Below are 19438 nucleotides of genomic sequence, written 5' to 3' on the forward strand. Positions count from 1 at the left end.
GAGTCGCTGTGTATCAGGATCAGAATAACTTCTAGAGTAGCACACTTCCTGAATGTTAAGCTTTCATGTGCAGAGGGAGAGTCTCTTTCCTCTCATCCTCTCCACCCAGCCACTGCACTGACCTCCTGAGACCACCAGACAGGTGGAGCACTGGGATTTACACCATTGTCATGTGAAAACCTTGAAAGTCCATTTCCATCTTTCTGACTTCGGTTTAAGGACTACCTGCTCCCCTGTAGGTTACGTTGCAGACAGAAGCGGCACTAGCTCGACACAGGACATGCTGCACAAACCCGCCATTCAAAAAAAAAAAGTCCTCCTACCATCAATAGAGACGGCAACTTTTCATTTAGTTATTTGTCAGTTTTTTTTTAAATATATATATAAAAATGGCAGCCATCAAAACTATGCTGTAAAATTGACTTGACTGAAAAGTAGACATTGTTGAACGGATCCGGCGAGTGTCGCATTGAAGATTAAGTCTCTTCAATTTCCCCCCGCGTTGCTATGGCAAAATAACCCTAACCCTGCACTGAGGGGAACTATCCGCGGTGGAAAACTAAACTGAGAAATGCATCTGCTACCAAAAGTGAGTTGAGATAAGGCAAATATATAAACTACTGTAGGAAGAGACCACTGAGCTTGTTCACACATACAGTATAGGACTACATAAAATGTACAAAATATATGATATCAAGCAACTATCCTTTTAAATAACATTAAATAAACTGATCATTCACCATGATTATTATTTATTTCATTTCCATTTAAACATTTTTTAATGCAAATTATATTTAGATCATTCAGATATTATTTAAAAGTGTGCTTCATTATAACAAACCAGAACAGCCAATGTCACAGTTTATAACTAAGGATAACTTTTAATGCATTTTAAATATATGTTACTCATGGATATCCTTTTTGGGGAACTGGTACACACACACTTCTTGTATAAAAGCTCTTTTTAAATCCTACTGAAAGGTTCTTTGTAGCACATAAATAGATCTTGGGTTCTAGTTTGTATTTTCTCACACAAAAACAAGCCATTTTAATATACTTGCCTGTTTGTTAAAATCATATATATTTTTTAACACACTGCACAAACCTCGCAAACAGTTGATTTGCCTAAGAAGTCTGTATCTGAGACCAGGTCATAAATAGTTACAGAGATTCTCACGTCTTGCTGTTGAAGACTTATTTTTAAGAGTCACAGTTTCCCCCTGCTAAATATGAATATGAGCGAGGAAACAAAATCTCACTTGTCTGGTCACTCGAGACGTGAGATGGAAACTGATGCTGCATGTGAATTTTAAATAGCCTCAAATGGATATTACTGTACCACCAGCAGCCTGGATATATCTGGACACTAGGTCTAAATTACACTTAAAGTTCAAGTTTGGAGATAAGGACCAAAAAGACATGAAGGCATCACAGCAATACCTTGATTTGATCCAATATTTACTTAAGTAAGAAGTATGGTTGGCATTTGTTACTGTTGTTGCGTTACAAATTACTGAGCTGAATATGAAAAAGGTTATTCTCCTATAATATTTCGTTGGGCAGTAACATGAAATATTTGAATTATTAGACTTTTATGCAGATTTAACACACTTCAGTCACATTGAATAAAATAAGATTGAATTTCTAAAAGTATTAATTATATATAAATTATATATAAATTAGATTACACCAGTTAAAAAAAAATTTATTTCATGGCGCAGGCATGTTTAGGGCGGCTCCAAATCCACTTCTGCTAGTTTGACGGAGGAAAAAAGGATCCGTGCAACGGGCTGTACTTACTGTCTCCAATAATCATAGGTGTGTTTTGGGTGTAACATGCAATAAACCAATCAGTGTCATCTCTATTCCCTTTAAAAGCCAGGCGAGTTGGTACCTTAAAGCAAGGCTATTATGATGGCGGATTTGCACCGCCATATTTTTATTTATAATCTTTTTACTCTTCTGCATGTGTGTGTGTTGCTGCTGCTGCTGCTGCTGCTTTTCCCGGTGTGTGTGTAGCAAGCATAATGTGTGCGCGCTGTGCATAAGCCTAGGCCCATTTTACCAATTTGCTGTTAAGATAACAATGAAATGCTGCTCTATTGACTTTAGACCAGGTTCTTGTTGGTCTATGGTGCGATCACTTCCCACTGCTTCAATACACCCAGAAGTCACCTGAACGCACCCCCCTGTAAGACCAGCCCACGGGCGCAGGTGCATTTGCTATTTAAACAACGTGGGCGCTGGACGGGACATTGACAACTCTCTTAAAATACCAGAGAGACTTGCGTTGGGATTTTGCGCTGTGCTGTGCTGCGCAGGGTGTAAGACACGGCCCTAAAGGTGACAGGAAAAGACAGAACTAAATTTGTGTTTTTAAGAAATACATAAAGAAATACACGAGTGAAGTGTATTTTTTTAAAGCACTGGAATACATCATTTGAAATGTGCCGACTGAAATGAAATATACAGTACATAAAATATTTGTCTCCTTAAACACCGGATTACACATCTAATAAGCTACACTCCTGGTTGGAGAACTCAGTTTTGCTTCCTTTCCTCCACTCAGAACACTTTGTATTCATGAATACTAATGTTGACTCCAGAGAGTTCACCTCTGAGCCCATCATTGATGTTTGTAATTTCCTGAATTACAGTCTACACACCTCCCTCCGTCACTTCCCCACTGCTCAGTCTTCTGTAAAAAGAACAAGAAAAGGCTCCTATGTTTTGTTATTGGTAAGAACATGATGTACTAACATCTCTCTGTTGACACCAGAGGACCGCATTGAAAGGAAGGACCCTTACCAAATAAACCATATCTCGCAAATGAGTCATAGCGAGTCAGTACTTCATCGTTTTTTTTTTTTTATGTACAGTACGGCTGAGTAAGCCCACGTAATGGGTGTTTATGATTAATGTTCTTCTTCTCACATATAATCTTCTGACATCACAAGCTAAATGCAATACGTGCCCAGGTCTTTCTTTACGCAGGTTTCTACTACTCATTCAGCTGGCTGTTGTGTACGTCAAGTACCAAAACAGTAAAGGGACACCTAGATTAAAAGATATGACAACTACTGACACTGAGCATCCTCACTGAAGCTCTCAAGTCACAATGATCTAAGTATCCCAGGGAGCAGACTCTAAATCAGCAGGTTAGCCCAAACCAAACAGGTGTGTCAAAAACTTACTGAATCTCAATCAATTCCACTTGGGGATGAAACCCTTTCAGTTCAGTTATATATAGGAGCTGCTGTTCTGAATTCTAAATTCTAAATGAGGTTGCCCTTATTAGAAGGACCACAGAAACCCGTCCTGTTACACTGTTTTGGCAGTTTAAGGTAATGCATCGAGTAAAAAATGATTTTTTTAATAAGTAATAGTACATGAAAGGAGATGTAAACTATTTTAAGAAAACTCTTTATGAGTGCTCTTGAGCACTCATAAAGTGCTCTGATAAAGTGCTATGAGCACTCTTTATGAGTGCTCTCATGTCAGGTTGGTTTTTAAATGGATGTTTAGTTTATGGATGGAAATGCAGTCATTCTGTTTGGAACATTGGCATTTCTGGTTGGATGCTAAATGGACACACACACACACACACACACACACACACACACACACACACACACACACACACACACACACACACACACACACACACACACACACACACACACACACACACACACACACACACACACACACACACACACACACACACACACACACTTTGAATTAGGCTATATTGCTACACACTGTATTGTGTCTAAAAGGAAAGTTGTAGTTAGTTGATCAATCAAACTATTTCAAGATCTTTGCAGTGCAGGTTCTGTACGATCAGGGCATCAGGTCAGTGGAGTACCTGAACGGGACATGACCACTTGATAACCCCATGACACAACGTCCGCTCACAACCCTCGAACACAGGTCATTGACGGCAGTAGTGCAAACGAAAGTTACGCCAGATCCTGGATGTCGGTAAGTTCATTTTCCCATTACAACACAGCTGTGATGTGCGCGTGTGTCATCTAGGGCTGCAACTGACAATCATTTCTATCAGCAAGGTGACATCTTCAAGTAGTCCGTTTTGTCCAACCACCCATCCAAATCCTCAAATATCAGATTTACAACAGCAATAAAATAGAGAAAATCAGCCTCATGTTAAAGAAGCTGAAACAAGAGAATGTTTGGAATTTGTGTTACATAAATGACATTATAAAATTGATTATCAGAATAGTTGCAAACAACTATTTTCTCAGCACTAGTGTGATCTTGCCTCGTGAATTCAATAGGTCTACCACATTATGGTCCAAATGAACCCTCACTGATTACCAAAGATGACAATCCTGTGCTGTTCTCTCATGAAAGAATGCTTTTACACACAATTTATTTCTCCCTTATTCTCTCAAGTTTGTTTAGGACATATATGCCTAAGGAAGCTAAAACTATTAATCAATATATCAGTTGGTCGGCCACCCTAAAAATACTTAGCAACAATTCTGACTCTATTCTGATGAATTGTACTTTCTTTAAAAAAATACCAGTTTCATTTGAAGAAGTTCTGCTTTTCTCTGTCATGTCCTTGTAAACTGAAAATCTTTGGGCCTTGGTAATAAGACAGTGGAGTACTGTATATCCCCGTCGGTTCCTAGGGAAGTTGGGATGGGCGTTGTTTCAATACTTTTTTGACATTTGATGAAAGAAATCTGCATAATACTCATTATCAAAATAACCACTGGTTGTAGCCATAGTACTGTAAGTTAATACTTTACACTCAAATTTGAGAAATAAGTTTGGATTGTTATCAAAAGAGTTAATATCATTATCATTGAGTGACCACGGAGTGCAAACACCCGGTGTGTTAGTTTGATCAGGGTGCGTTATATTGACAGTTTCAACTGCCCTGTAGGTGTGGCTATTAGCTTAGTGCCTGTTGTCCAAGTATCTATAGGTAAGTTAATGGGTCAGGTGTATTTCTTACTGGTTATTATTACCTGGTTTTGATGAGTTATTGGTGGCTAATGGTTCTGAATGATTTGACCCCTGTTGTGAATTAGAACTTTGAAGAGTAAATCAAGCCATTTAGTTTGTTAAGTTAAACATAAAGCTATGGCAAAACTGTAGGCTATTGAATGTAACGGTTACTATGCCCTGACGTGACTGTAGCCTACTAAGTTTCACGTCTTGCAACTATCAGGACAGATGATGAAAGCTGCACATGCGCAGGCAGGAACCCACGCGAAAACTCTGGACGCATACCTGAGATACCGACTCAACACACACTCTAGCTACAACCCCTGCGAGAATGTAGCCTTTTCATGCCAAATGTAAAACACCACAGTTCCAACTTTGACTCGCTCATTCACGTTAGTGGGCGATGCTTTGCCAACCGTTAATTCATCCAGAGCTCACAGGCTGTAAAACACCGCCGCAGTCCCTTCATACCTTACCCAAAATGACCGGAATCTCCGTACTCACCTCCTTACATCGAAAGGCATGATGTTAGCACGTTAGACAGGGGCGGGGGGTTAGCGTACAAAGCTACAAATAACGGGCTTCCACGCAGCTCTCTTCAATGCTACCGGTTGTTCATCGGTACCGGGCTGACGTCAGCTTAAGACGCTTTGCAAAAGCCGATTGGTTGAGAGCTAACAGTACTTCCTGTTCGCTCTGATTCTTCTTCCTGTGAGGGAACAGCGTCGTTGTCATGGTTTTATGGCTTTTGATTTACGTTCGTTGAAAATTGTCTGATCTTTAAAAAATAATTATAGAAGCAAATTAATAATAAACCAATCATTTCAGATGTCTTAATTAATTAAAAAAAACAACCTTTTTGTCCACATTTTATGTACTAAATGAGATTTTTAGGCTACTCTTTTTTTCATTCTATCTCTTTAATTTTCAATTTTCTTTTACAAATAAATTGTGGTTGATGAATGTTATAAAATTCTGAGCAATAGTTTTTTCACAGAAATATGTAGGGAAGGCTACATAAGAGTAGCTTACCCTTTTATTGAAAAACAGCACCACAAATATAATGTATTTCTTTATCTATATACATACAATGTGTGTGTATTTTATCTGTTGTCCCCAGCCAGATTCAAAAAGCACCCTAAAATGTATAAAATGAAATACCACCACAACATAATAAATATGCACAAAATAGTAACCTGCAGTAGTATGTAATGTGATAGCACACATGTCTTCCTCTGTGTATACATACATGTACAAACAATATTGTTCACATATTAACACACATTTAAACATGTCCTTATTTATGCTCACACCTATTAAAGTGTGTTATAAATAATATATCAAGTGTACTGCTTAAGGTAATGCATTACCACCTAAGTTTGAGTATTGTATTCTGGACAGTTTTCTAAAGGTTGTAATGAACTTGAGGTTGAGTGAAAAGATCATTTACATTTGTGAAATAAGACCAATATACATACATTTTTACATTATGTTGTAGATAGAGGCCTTTTTGGGTGTTACTGTTTACCCATACATGTTGATTTAAGTAGCCAGTGAGTAACTACATGTTTATCTGGCTACTACAGTTGGTGACCTCAAACAGCAGGCCATAAACCATGTTGCTTTTATGAGAAAAATGATCTTAAAGGCATATTTTTGTTACTTGTTAACATACAAAAAGGCAACCAGGAAAGAACTTGTAGTGCTTTGAAAGTTGTATATAATATCAGATGATTAATTGGCGGGCAAGTTACCTTGTGTGTATTTTTTTTTCTCCCCTAGCAACACCAGTTAATGTTAACATTACGGTTATCCATTGTTATCACATGTATCAGATACACTGTATTTATAAACTATCTTACCATCATAACTCCAAAACAGAGAACTATACGTCATGATTTGATGCTGAAAAGAAAACATTTGTCATACAAGAAAACCCACCAACTCCATCACTTGTGTTTTTTTTGGTGTCCCCACACTCATGTGTACAGGAAACTAAATGTTTTTGGCTCAGAAAATGTGTGTGTTGTTGAGACACTGAGACAGGATAGGCCCTGTGTTTTCCCACTGACAGCTCAGCTGTTGCCGTAGTGACAATGACAGTAAACAGGCAGGGATGACAGCAAGGCCGGACCACAGGAAATACCTCTTTCGTCCTCTGTTTCACTTCCCTTTCTGGATGAGAGCTACGGGTGATTATGGGCCATAATTATGGGAATCCCAAACATGCAGAGCAGTAGTACAAACTCAGGCTCTATTTTACACCTTAATTTAAACATTCAGTCACACACCCATACAGGTTTGTACTCTTACTCAGGGCGGACATAAATGTTTTCACTTAGAGAACAGGATTTTTTTTAATATTTGGTTTTGGTTTCATTTGGTTTGGTTTTCACTTGTCTTTGGATGGTTATCATAACCAAACAGCTACAGAAAAAAAACATACTACATGGGTTTAGGCCGTTGAATTTTTTGTAATACGTTTTGTAGAACCTTTTTGGAAAGCACCAATGTCACAGATAACATTGGCAGGTGCTGTGATTAAATGGATGAGGTGAAGATTTCCTTCATGAAAAAACACAATTGCTTCACCAGGCCTGCGCTGTATGTTAATATCCATCTTCGCTCACTCCTTCATCTGGCGTTCGATTTCTTTCCTCACCTCCAGGATGTAAGCCCAGCCCTTCCTGGTTGAAGCAAGACACATTTTAGGACAAAATGTTTTGGTACAGACTGTTTTAAGAGCCCAGTTCAACTCTCCTTCCCTGTATAGTTTGTAACATTCCTGCATGTGTCTCACAGTTGACTCATCTCACACGAGTGTGAGGTTAAACAGGCTGGAGAGTTTTTGCACTTTGTTGTGATTGGTTAAGTTCCTGTCCTTAAAGCGTCCCCTCCCCTCCCCCTCTTCCTTTCTCAAATAACACATCTCCGTCTGCTTGAAGTCAAAACAGTAAGCTGTGGATGTGGATTCACACGGCTGAAAGTCCTCACATGTTCAGCTTACATTTAAGTGAGAATGATGTCATCGTGGCCTATGTCTCCCTGATCTTTTGAAACAGTGTAAAACTATTGGCACATACAATGTGATACTTTAGTCATAAATACTTGAGTAGAAATACATAAGATTTTAGGGCAATGGGAAAACATGATCTGAGCACTGTTAAGCTGAAACCTAATGGAATTTTCAATGGTATGTATGTGGCAATAACACCTTTTTTTAAATCTACATAGTAAGCATTTGTTTCACAACAACACAACCCAGGCACATCTCTACTGTGTAGTTTCAACACACCCTCCTGTCAGTAGACGCCTGTTGCCTGTCAATAAGGCTCCTCACGCTATTATTATGAGACAGCAGTGTTGTCCACTTTGAGTCAGCAAACCACACCAACAAATCAAAAGGGTTTCCCAGAGGGATTGTACTCATGTTGGCTTTTAAAATATACTGTTATCATTTTTTTTTCTTCGGGGAAAATGCCTCATTCTTCTGTTTTTACTTAGGTCACAAATGAAACAAAACTGACAGGTCAAGAGATTTCCATCTGCTGTTATCTTCCTGGTCTACCAGTGTTTTTGTTTCTCTGCATGTGGAAATTTACTGGACTTCAGATTTCTATACAGTGATTAACTTTTATGGTTAGCCTTTGCTCTCGGGGCATTGAACACTATGTACCTCGGACCAATAAAAACAAAGAATAAACTTTTATGGCTCCCATGGCAGATATTTACTTATTATTTTGTTATTTGTCAACTCTCAGGTGAAGAGGCAAAATAGAAATCTAATTAAACACTAACATCATGGAAAATTTGGCAAATTCCTTATTTGCAGTTATGATTTGGAAACACAAGATTAATTATGCAAGGATTATAAAAGATGAATAACAATGAGAAAAGACCTCTTATAGTGTAACACATGCATGCTGCAGTCTCCAAGTTAAAACTTTTATAATTTAACTTTTTAATTCATCCACAAACTTTGTCGTGGTATGGACATCAGTGGACTGGGAGACTGCTGACTGAGGACTAGACTCACATTTACATTCTGTACAACCATGGGCAATTTTTGACCCTCTTCGGGGGGCTCAAGCCCCCATGAAAATTATAATTATAAAAAAAAATTAAATTAATTTTAGTACTTTAAGTGAGAGTTTGTGAAGGTAGTGTTGATCATTCGGAGGTGGTTGTGCCTGACTCCTGCGTTTGGCTGAGACTCTATCTAACCTCAGAATCAGAATCATTTCATTTTGCCAGGTATGAGGACACATACGAGGACATTTTTCTTTGGAGCATCGTTGCTCACAATGTGCTTACACATACAAAACAACCAAACAATACATACACACTAAAATATACACACTAAACTACCTGTCAGAATGAGAGCAGGAGTGTGGTTGTGAAGTTTACCGTTGTTAGTCCCCAGAGAAGTAGTTGGTAATTTCATGGTACAGATTAGAACAGGCGAACATCACAGGTGACGTTTTCCCATGCAGCGGAAAGGTGCTGGAGATCTTAAAGCTCACATAGACACTGAAAAACCTTATCTTATTACGTTGAAAAAGTTTTAACATGAAGTTAGTTGAAGCTGGATTTTGAAGCTGACACAGAATAGGTCAGATTTAGAACATCATTTCCTATTTATTTATTTATTTATTTGAAAAGAGCTATTATTTTGTTACAGGTTGTTACATATTTGATTTTATTACATTAAGTTATTGTTAAACCATTGAGGCATAATAAAGCATGTTCCTCTGAGAAGCCTGTCTGAATTTGTGTTTCGAGGCCGGACCGAGTGTCCTCTTTTTTGGAAATCAAAATATTGTCACCCTAGATTAAAACCCAAATTGAAACATATGCAACTACAATTGTGAATGTTATAACAGTGTGTTAAACTGGTCGTTATTACTCTGACTTATAAAGTGTCAGGTTTACTTTCATCATAGTGTCAAAAAACATAAGCTGATGTTTTTGGGGGGAGGGGGTTAACATTTTTGCAAGAAGTATCTGTGTCACATAGCCTACTCATTAGGGGCTGAGCCCCCCCAACGGTTTGATCCTAGAATCACCCCTGTGTGCAACTTTGAAAACGTGCAATATAGTTTTTGTAGATTATTTAGAATAACTCAAATTTTGCGCATGCAATGAATATCCAATCTGCGGCTTAATCTCTTACTCTACTCTTAGCCTCTATCATATTAGTTTTGGTGTTTCTGATCTAGGCTGTCTGACACAGTGTGCCCACGTACGTGTCGTGTGCACTGCGCATGTACAGAAACGTCCTCCGTGTGCGAGAGCCCCGGTCTGAGGTTCTGTACTCACGGGGGGAGGGGGGCGATGACGTCAGCAGTGCTGACAGGAAGCCAAGAGGGGCGGTCGCCTGACGTGAGTGGCCTCTCATTCACAAGCGCGAGCTGTATATAAACGCTTTTCAAAGCGCTCAGAGCCAGAAGCAACTCAAACGCAAGTTGTATATATTAATATTTTAAAGAAGAACCACAACTACAGGATACATTCAAGAAGATAAAAAGGACCAGCTACGATAGTCTCAAAACTTTTTTTAATAGTTTTTCTTAAAACAACGCTGTCCGGAACAAAGGACTCACCGCTTCAAAGATAAAGCTACTTTGGGGAAAAGCCTTTTTCACAACAACCTAAACTTGTATTTTGTTGCCATAGCCTACAAGCGTATGTATTTGGATTTAACATTTCTATCCCGCTGTCCTACTATGGTCATTATGGAGGTCCCCACCATCGACTGTGCGTCCCTTCGTGGTTTGTTGGAGGGCGACGTCCCGGCGGGCTGCCTGGTGCTGGACTGCCGGTCCTTCCTGTCCTTTAACTCGGCTCACATATCGGGCTCCACCAACGTGCGCTTCAGCACCATAGTCCGCAGGCGAGCCAGGGGTGGTCTGGGACTTGAGCACATTGTCCCCAACGAGGACACCAGGAACCGGCTCCTATCCGGGGGTTACCAATCTGTCGTACTGCTTGACGACCGCAGTTTGGACTTAAACCAGGCGAAGAAAGACGGGACATTGATGCTTGCTGTTACGGCCCTGTGTCGCGACCCCTGTGGATCTAGGGTTTTTATTCTCAAAGGTGAGTTGACTGCTTGGAATAGCCTCACACAATAGTTTCACTGTATCCTAACAACGGGGCAACAAATGCGGATTACAGCTGTCACGAAACAAACTGGTCCAAAATAGCTGCATGAGCAGTTGTCACCTTTCTGCGGACCCATATTTAAACATGGATGTGTTGTCTGTGCTGTATGGTGTGATCTAACCTAGATGCCCTTTTTCTCCCCTTTCCAGGCGGCTTTGATGCATTTTCCACAGAGTTTCCAGAGATGTGTACCAAACCCTCCCCTCCACAAGGGCTCAGTTTGCCCCTGAGCTCCAGCCATCCTGGGAGTGCAGACCCAAGCTGTAGTCCGTGCAACACTCCTTTATATGACCAGGTTAGTATCTTTATTTAATTGAATCAGATTGCACACCAAATGCTATTTGTTCCTTATTTCCTGTTTTACTGTTTTCTAGCTGACTGAATGGGGTTGCTTTTGTTTATTTTTTTCTGTTTAGGGTGGTCCTGTGGAGATCTTGCCTTTCCTGTACCTTGGCAGTGCTTACCATGCTTCAAGAAAAGACATGCTTGATATGCTTGGGATCAGCGCTCTAATTAACGTCTCTGCCAATTGCCCAAACCATTTTGTGGACTCCTTCCTCTACAAAAGCATCCCTGTCGAGGACAACCATAAAGCCAATATCAGCTCCTGGTTCAACGAGGCAATTGAGTTTATCGGTGAGCACACACTCCGTTTTTACCCCCTTCACACTCCCTCTAACTGCCAAATTTAACGCGCCTATCACAGCTGTTACTCCTGAGCCCGCTGATGGCAAACAACAAAACCCCCAACCCCCCCTTTACCTTCACAACACTCTTTGACTCCTGGATTTAAATTAAAAAAAAAAAAAGTTCCCTCCAAAACGGACCAGCTGGCTCAGCACAGGCTCCCCGCTCCACCACAATAGTGGTTACATCATCACCACCTCTCAGGCATAGAAAAAGGGATGCCCCCGTCTAATGAATTGCGAGGCAGCGGCCCCAAAGTAGTTTTGTAGTGGGTAGGCTGGCGGTGCATGAATGGCCCCCCCAACGCCACTCTTTGTTCTGGCTAAACAAAAGGCAATTTCTCCTCTCTCGCTGCCGGCCTTCCTCCCAGATCAATACCCCCCAGCAGGGGTCTGTCCCCCCCTTTTGTCCATTCAGACTGCCTCCTTTGGGAATAACCCCCACAAGCTCACACCCTGCACCCTGTTCCTGTCTCTTAATGAGCACTGTTGAATTTAAAAGGGAGCTGAAAGTGTTGCAAAGACACTAGTTTTTTTTGCCTTCCTGTGACCTGCAGAGTTTTAACCTCCATTATTTGCACATGCATTTAATCACCTGATAGATGTTTACAGTGAACTAATGTTACTTTCTCTCCCCTTCTCTCTCCCCCCCCAGACTCGGTGAGGAATAAAGGTGGTCGTGTGTTTGTGCACTGTCAAGCTGGCATCTCCCGCTCTGCCACTATTTGCCTTGCCTACCTCATGCGGACCAACCGCGTGAAGCTGGACGAGGCCTTTGAGTTTGTCAAGCAGCGCCGCAGCATCATCTCCCCCAACTTCAGCTTCATGGGTCAGCTCCTCCAGTTTGAGTCCCAGGTCCTGGCCACATCTAGCTGCTCGTCGGAGGCTGGCAGTCCAGCGATCCGCAACAACAGCACGGTCTTCAATTTCCCAGTGTCCATCCCTGTACACACCTCTGCTGGTCAGCTGTCATTCCTCCACAGCCCCATCACCACCTCTCCCAGCTGCTGAGGAAGGTGTGGGGAGCACAGACTTTGTTTGGATTAGTAACTGACGTGACTCTACAAAGAGCACTGCACAAAACACAGTCCTGATCATAATCCATTTGATGGTGATACTGGTATCACTGGACAGAATGAGAACTAGTACTTCAGTACTAGTTTTCCTGACCCTGTTAGCTGCTGGCCAAATCTCTGAAGGCGGGCCTCATCTTTTCAAAGAGAGATTAGATCACTCTTACCAGGCAGTATTCATGTTGTACCTTCTAAATGTGAAAGAGATCCACAGTTGACTTTGAGAAATGGCTGAAAAGGTAGTTTAGATTAATCATGTAGAAGAAAGTATCTGAATATTCTTTATTCAAAGGACTGATTTTTATTTTTCCACGAAGGCAACTGCTTTTGATAATCATAATTATTTTGAAGCAAACATAATGGAGAGGATTAACAGTTGTCTCAGGAATGTTGACTTATCCTCTCAAAAGTCCATTTTGCTTTCTGTACTGGTTAAAGAAAGCTATTCAAACCGATTGAAGTTACTTCTTCATTTGACGAACAATGAATGTATCCCCTTTTCAATGTAGATGTGACAGGAATATTCATGTTCAGTTTGAGAGTTGAACGCATTGCCAATTCAAATGCAAGTACCTGCGATTCAAGACATCATGTGACCTTGACGATCCTGACACATTGGGGAAATGGACCATTATTACCTCATGTTTCGGCACTGTGTCCCACAGCGCAGAGACAGGCTGCACCCCAAAAACTACTAAAATGGGGACATGTAGTCATCAGTGGCTGCAATCTGACATATTTATTGAACTAAAGTAATATATTTCTCTATCATATCTATTTTTGCATATGTTTGTTTAAATGTTTTTATACCGTTTTAATAAATCTCATTTGACTTTTGTACTCCGTTGAAGATTTTCTCTTTTTTCTCTGTCTGACAGAAGACATTTATTCACTAGTGAGACTAATAATGCACAATGACTTACAAATCATTTTAGGCAAAACCAGTTTAGTTTTTGAAATGTAACATCTAGTTATCTATCAATACTGCCAACTTGAGGTAACTCATTCTTAGAACCAATTTATCTTTCCGAAGTGGAGTCTTAAGGTTATAAATAATATATTAATTTAGTGCAAAATACAAAGCAAATTCACAAGCTTATTGTCTCCAATTAAAAAATTAAATGAATAAATGATATCCCTAGAAATAAATGGCCAATGGTACAAACATTTTAGGCCAGGAACTAATCATTATTTTCATTATTGATGTATCTGGGGATTATTTCTAGTTAATCTTTTGGTCCATAAAATGGAGTCAAAAATTAAAAGATATAAAAGAAAGCTTTATAATTAAGCCTTTTTATAAAATAAGTTGACATTCAAATTGCTTGTTTTGAGTGACCAACAGTCCTAAGGGAAAGGAATATATTTTGTTTAATATTATAGAAGACCAATTAAACCAGCAAATCTTCACATTTAATTGAAGTTTTTCAAACTGAACTTATTTTAGCAAATTACTACAATTACTATTAACAAAATAGTTAAATCTGTGAATCAAATTAAAAATGTTTATGTGAATGTATCCAATAATGAAAGTTTTTATATATTTGTATGCTTACAAAGACTTAAAAGGACAAAAAATGCAACTGCAATGCACCCAAACAAACTTGCAAGTGAAAATTGACCTAAAGACATAGAATAGAAACAAAAATATCTCTGCGCACATCTTCCCCGCTTTTGTTCCATGCGATGGAATCCTATCATATATCTGCATAAAGTTTTTGCCCACATACGGAGCATGATGTCATGGTGTTGCCCATTGTTCTGGCCACACTCCCTCTTTATGAACCCATCTGAGAGCAGGGCAGCAGCAGGAGGTCCAAAGAATGAGCTAAGGAGCCCCCCCTCTGTGGCCACAATAGGAGCAGCTGCAAGGCGTTTGGGAAAAGTGTGACAACTAAAGAGCATTCAGGGCTTATACAAGTCCCGGCCTTGTGTCCCCTGCCTCCCCACCAATGGGGAGGTGGAGACAGAGATGGCCGTGAAAAGGAAAGGAATATGTTTGGGTTGCAAATTAGCCAAAACATTGGCTTTGACCCTCGGTGGGGTGTGAGAAAAAGAACAACAAACTTCCTCCGGAGATGATAGTGATGATACCCCAAGGCCTTTACTGCAAAACAACATTGATGAAGCTTAGGTTTAGGGAGAGAATACCTTTACATTTTGACAACACTTTCACTTGAAATACATAGATTCTAACAAATGACAAAACGTAATCTTTAATTGGACACCTATACTTCTTATCGGACAGCAATCCAAATGTTTGTCTCTGAAAGAGAAAAAGCACCAGTGACGTTACATCTGTGATAAAAGGCTTATTCATGACCTCACTAGCTTCCTCAGACAAGCTGTGGTTTTGGTGACATATGTGCGACTCCCCCCTCCACCCCCTCCCTAACCAGCTCACCCGCCTTTGTGTCTTCAGATTTCCTGTTGTCAGGAGCGAGGTTGGCAGGAGTGTGTTGTGTCTGTATGTGTGTGAAAGTTGTTAGGCATCTTTTATGATCCAATGTGGGAGCTTCGGAGGGAAAACGCCCATCAGTCAATTGACTGGTCAGGGACATATAGCATTGTGATGTGTGTGAGAAAGGTGTTTATCCAAATGAGGCTGGTTGCTAAAACAAGAAAAAATGAAAGTACAAACTTGCTTGAGTTTACTTCTGACATATTGAATCCCATACATCTTTTCATATCCTCACATTTTTAGTCGATATTAGTCAGTCAGAACTGACCATAACGTCATGTGCCAGTTTCACTATGATCCATTTAGCAACTGAGCTCTGACTCAACTTCAGAGTCTTTTTAATTAACACAACCTAGAGGAAACGTGGTTATATAATGTATCAGAACTGCTGCCATGACAGAAAGCGACATAACCCCACCTCTCCCTTCTTACACAATCCAGTTTTGATCAACTATGTGGGAGCTGATGTAAGCTTTTATGACTTTTTCTGTATTGGATATGTGACACATACCCGCTTCTTTAAAAAATGAGAATTCTGTCACATGTATCTAAACAAGTCACATTAAAATTTTGACTAATATGGAATCAAATGACTCTTGAACGTTTTGCTACAAGCCTGCTCACAGTGTCGCAATAAAAGACCATGAGATCATAATCATCATCATTATGAAACGATATGACATCCCAGTCTCCTGTTCCATTAACCCTTACAGGTCAAGTTCTACTTGAAGATGGTAGGAATTGATGTATATTGGATAGTAGAACATTTCATGATAATTGTCATAGCAGTGTTACAACACTGTATCAATGTGTTCTTATGTGCAGTATCAGGGAATGTATTGCATTCATTTGCAAAGACATGTCTTTGTGACAGAAACTGGTCATAATTGTGGCCAGGTGGCAGACACATCACAGATAGGGTCATGGCAGTGACATATTTTGATGACAACAGAAAAGAGGACAACACTATAAGATTCATAACATATCACCAACGTTTTGGCCAACTGTGGTCTATTTCAAGGCTGGTGTCAGCTCTTCTTCTCTTCAAAATATGTAGCCCTGACAAGCAGGTTTGAGAAGGTTATGTGACAGCCATGGCAGGAAACACTGAAGTAGTAAATAAGCCACTGCAAGTAGCAACACCTCGGCAAAGAGCTTACGCATACAGAATTAAGCTTTATAGAGAATTCATAGTTACAGTGGTACATTACACTGACTAGTCACAAGCAGGAGGACTTCATTGGTATCGCCATGTTGTTTTGTCTCTGCTAAATGTGTTGTTGTTGGAAAACAGTTTACCAACCTGATAAGTTGACACAGTCTATCAAGACTCACTGAGTTTTTAGGGAGTCTGCTCTTTAGAAGTCTTCCACATTCAATTAGCCAATAATTTTCTGATGAGGGAAATTGTTTTTGTAATTAATGACATTGTCCAGGAACACGTCACACTTGCTTACATTTCATGTCCATTTCAGTTGCATTACCACACAATGATAAAGTATCATTATTATTTTTCTCTCTCCGTTCGAAAGTGGGAATGTGACACACAGACACACACGACTAAACAACAAAGGCCACAACATACCCACTAAATCTACCCTGACTTCCTGTGTGATAAGGGCTTAAGTGTGAACGTGATTGCCTGCATGATAACTGGAGGATGCAGGGTAATTACACCTCTCACACTGTATTGTACCTTAAAACCGGATTAAGTCTCTCACACTGATACACTCATTCTCACAAACACACACGATATCCTGAGTCAGAACACTGAGTCCATTGATGTCATAATACTCACCTGGAGTGAATATATAAGAGGATTATTACTGGGACGGGGAGTTCTCTGTAACATCCTGTGGCTGTAGCATTGTGCTGGCTTGTTCTAACCTATATGCACATTGCACAGTGTAGGCAAATGCAGTCTGTTGTGCACGTCTGTTGTGCCAGATGCCAAATCTCATGTAAGCTTTGTCGTAAATAGAGTCAACACGGAAGTTTCCTGTAAAAGAGGCCAATGTGTCAAAGCCAAAACCTGCTTAAAAACCTTCAATGTTTAAATCAACCCAGCAATGTTGTATTTTTAAAAGGGAATAAAATTAGAAAGAATTAAACCAGCTACATACGCATTTTCAAACTTCTTCTGAACTTTTGACCACTCCTCCACCCAACCTTCTGTATTCATGAGATTGCAGGGCAAAGCTAGACCAGAAATCCTACAAAAAGAAGCCGAAAAATCTGTTGTTGCATGACAGGAGCCCAGATAAGGCCAGATCTCTGACATGATAACCAAAGACTTGTACAACTCAAAGAATGTCAGGACATTACGTATGGCTGCAGTGAAGTGGTTTTTCCTTGCCAGCAGGGCTCCCCTTCCTTTAACAACCCCATCTGGAATGTCAGACGACTGTGGAAATGTCTGCTCTAAAGGTATGCTCAGGTTCATCAATCAGTGCATCTCTTCAGAAGTTGCATTAAAGGGGCGCTATGCAGTTTTGGCCATTTCTTCCCAGTTTCTGGATTTTTGGTCGCAGGTTTTTCTATAGAGCCCCCCTGTACAGCTTTGGAATATATTTTTGGCAGCTCTTATGTTTACTTGTGTCTAACTCCTCACTCGGTCAATCTGCAGACTCCTCTTTCTCTGTTCCTCCGACAATGCTTTCCTAAGTTTCTGTTTCTTTCTTGCTGGCTCAGCCATGACGATAGTGTGAATAACTCCACTATCAAAAAAAGTCCATTGCTACCTTGTTAGCTGGTTCCAGAATGGGCATTTTTGTGCAGTGCCATTAAACAATTCGTTACGTCGCGAGGCCTGATGTCACGTGATACTTCTAGACACTGAGTCCGGCGACTAGCCGGCGGAAAGTTGTGCCAAAATTGATGGTTTTTCTGCTCCCAGGGGGGAGCAAGATGACCACCATTAAACTCGAGAAAAAAAACAAAAACATAACCATTCCAGTGACTCCGAAGCTGTTCAGTTAAAGTAAATTAAGCTAAAAAAACCAGCATTGTTCACCTTTAATCACCCATTGTAGATGTACCACCTGTTCAGATAACAGAGTTCTGCTACACCTAGGTACAAAAGGGGTCATTAATTCTCTCAACAGTAAAGTAAAAAAAAGTTTAAAAAGTGAGTAGAAGTAACAACTTTCAATGGCTTGAAGTCATAAAAACAAAACAGACGGTTGAATGAAAGCCAGCAGTAAGACATCTATCAATCCCTCCAGAGCCTCATACACTGAGCCTGTATTTTTCCACTCACTGGAGGTACAGGGATGTGTTTACAAGCAGCAGTGAGATCCTGTGTGGAGTATTCAAGGAATGCCTGGCATCCTGTCTTCTACACTGACTGCACTCAGTTTAGATGATGTCACACCCAAAGAACATACATACGAGCAGACATAAATCACCTTACGGTGGCGCAGATGTGCTTAGCAGCAAAAACGAATAGAATTTGGAATATTTTAAAAGAATATTTAAAACAGTCATTAAAGAGCTAGAGAGTAGAAAATAAAGGCAGCAGTAAACAGAGGAGTCGTCAGCCTTGACACAGAGTTTCAGCGGGACAGGTTTCTGGGAGATTGTTTCAGAGATGTGGTGTATAAAAACAGTAATTTGAAATCCATAATTTTTAGAGACAGGATGCCAGTGTAAAGACCTCAGAACTGGGATGATGTGATCCAGTCTATTTGATTTTTTTAGGGAGACCTGTAAAGTCATTGTTACAGTAGTCGAGTCTTCTAGATCCTGGTGAGACAGTATCAGTAGCTCAGTCCGTAGGGAGTTAGGCTTGGAACCAAGCGTGGTGCCAGTTCACCTCCTGGGCACAGCCAGGACTCCCTTGAGCAAGGCACCGTGCCCCCAACCCCTGAACCCAAGGGCGCTCATCTGCAGGAGCAGCCCCCTCACTCTGACATCTCTCCATTAGTTCATGAATAGGTCCTGTGCATGTAGGTCTATGTCAGGCCTGAGTGTCATGTGTGTAATAACTGTAAACAGAGTGAAAAACGTGTAAACTTCCTCTTGCGGGGTTGATAAAGGCATGTCTTCTTCTTCTTCTTCTTCTTCTTCTTTAC

General features: G+C 40.3%; 2 protein-coding genes across 2 annotated transcripts in view; one reads left to right on the forward strand and one right to left on the reverse strand.

Moving 5' to 3' along the window:
• Positions 1-5679, reverse strand: part of ergic1 (endoplasmic reticulum-golgi intermediate compartment 1) — a 17139-nt gene extending 11460 nt beyond the window's left edge. The window contains exon 1 of the mRNA XM_034883197.1: positions 5485-5679. Coding sequence (XP_034739088.1) covers positions 5485-5504 — 20 coding nt within the window. The 5' untranslated portion in view covers positions 5505-5679. The remainder of the gene's footprint in view (positions 1-5484) is intronic.
• A 4731-nt stretch (positions 5680-10410) lies between these two features.
• Positions 10411-13744, forward strand: dusp1 (dual specificity phosphatase 1). Its single transcript, XM_034883925.1, has 4 exons — positions 10411-11079; positions 11295-11440; positions 11562-11781; positions 12487-13744. Exons 1-4 carry the CDS (start codon positions 10668-10670, stop codon positions 12840-12842), a joined length of 1134 nt encoding a protein of 377 aa, XP_034739816.1. The 5' UTR covers positions 10411-10667; the 3' UTR covers positions 12843-13744.
• Positions 13745-19438: the final 5694 nt, after the last annotated feature.

This window comes from Etheostoma cragini, chromosome 10, assembly GCF_013103735.1.
Source record: "Etheostoma cragini isolate CJK2018 chromosome 10, CSU_Ecrag_1.0, whole genome shotgun sequence".
NCBI classification, from domain to species: domain Eukaryota; kingdom Metazoa; phylum Chordata; class Actinopteri; order Perciformes; family Percidae; genus Etheostoma; species Etheostoma cragini.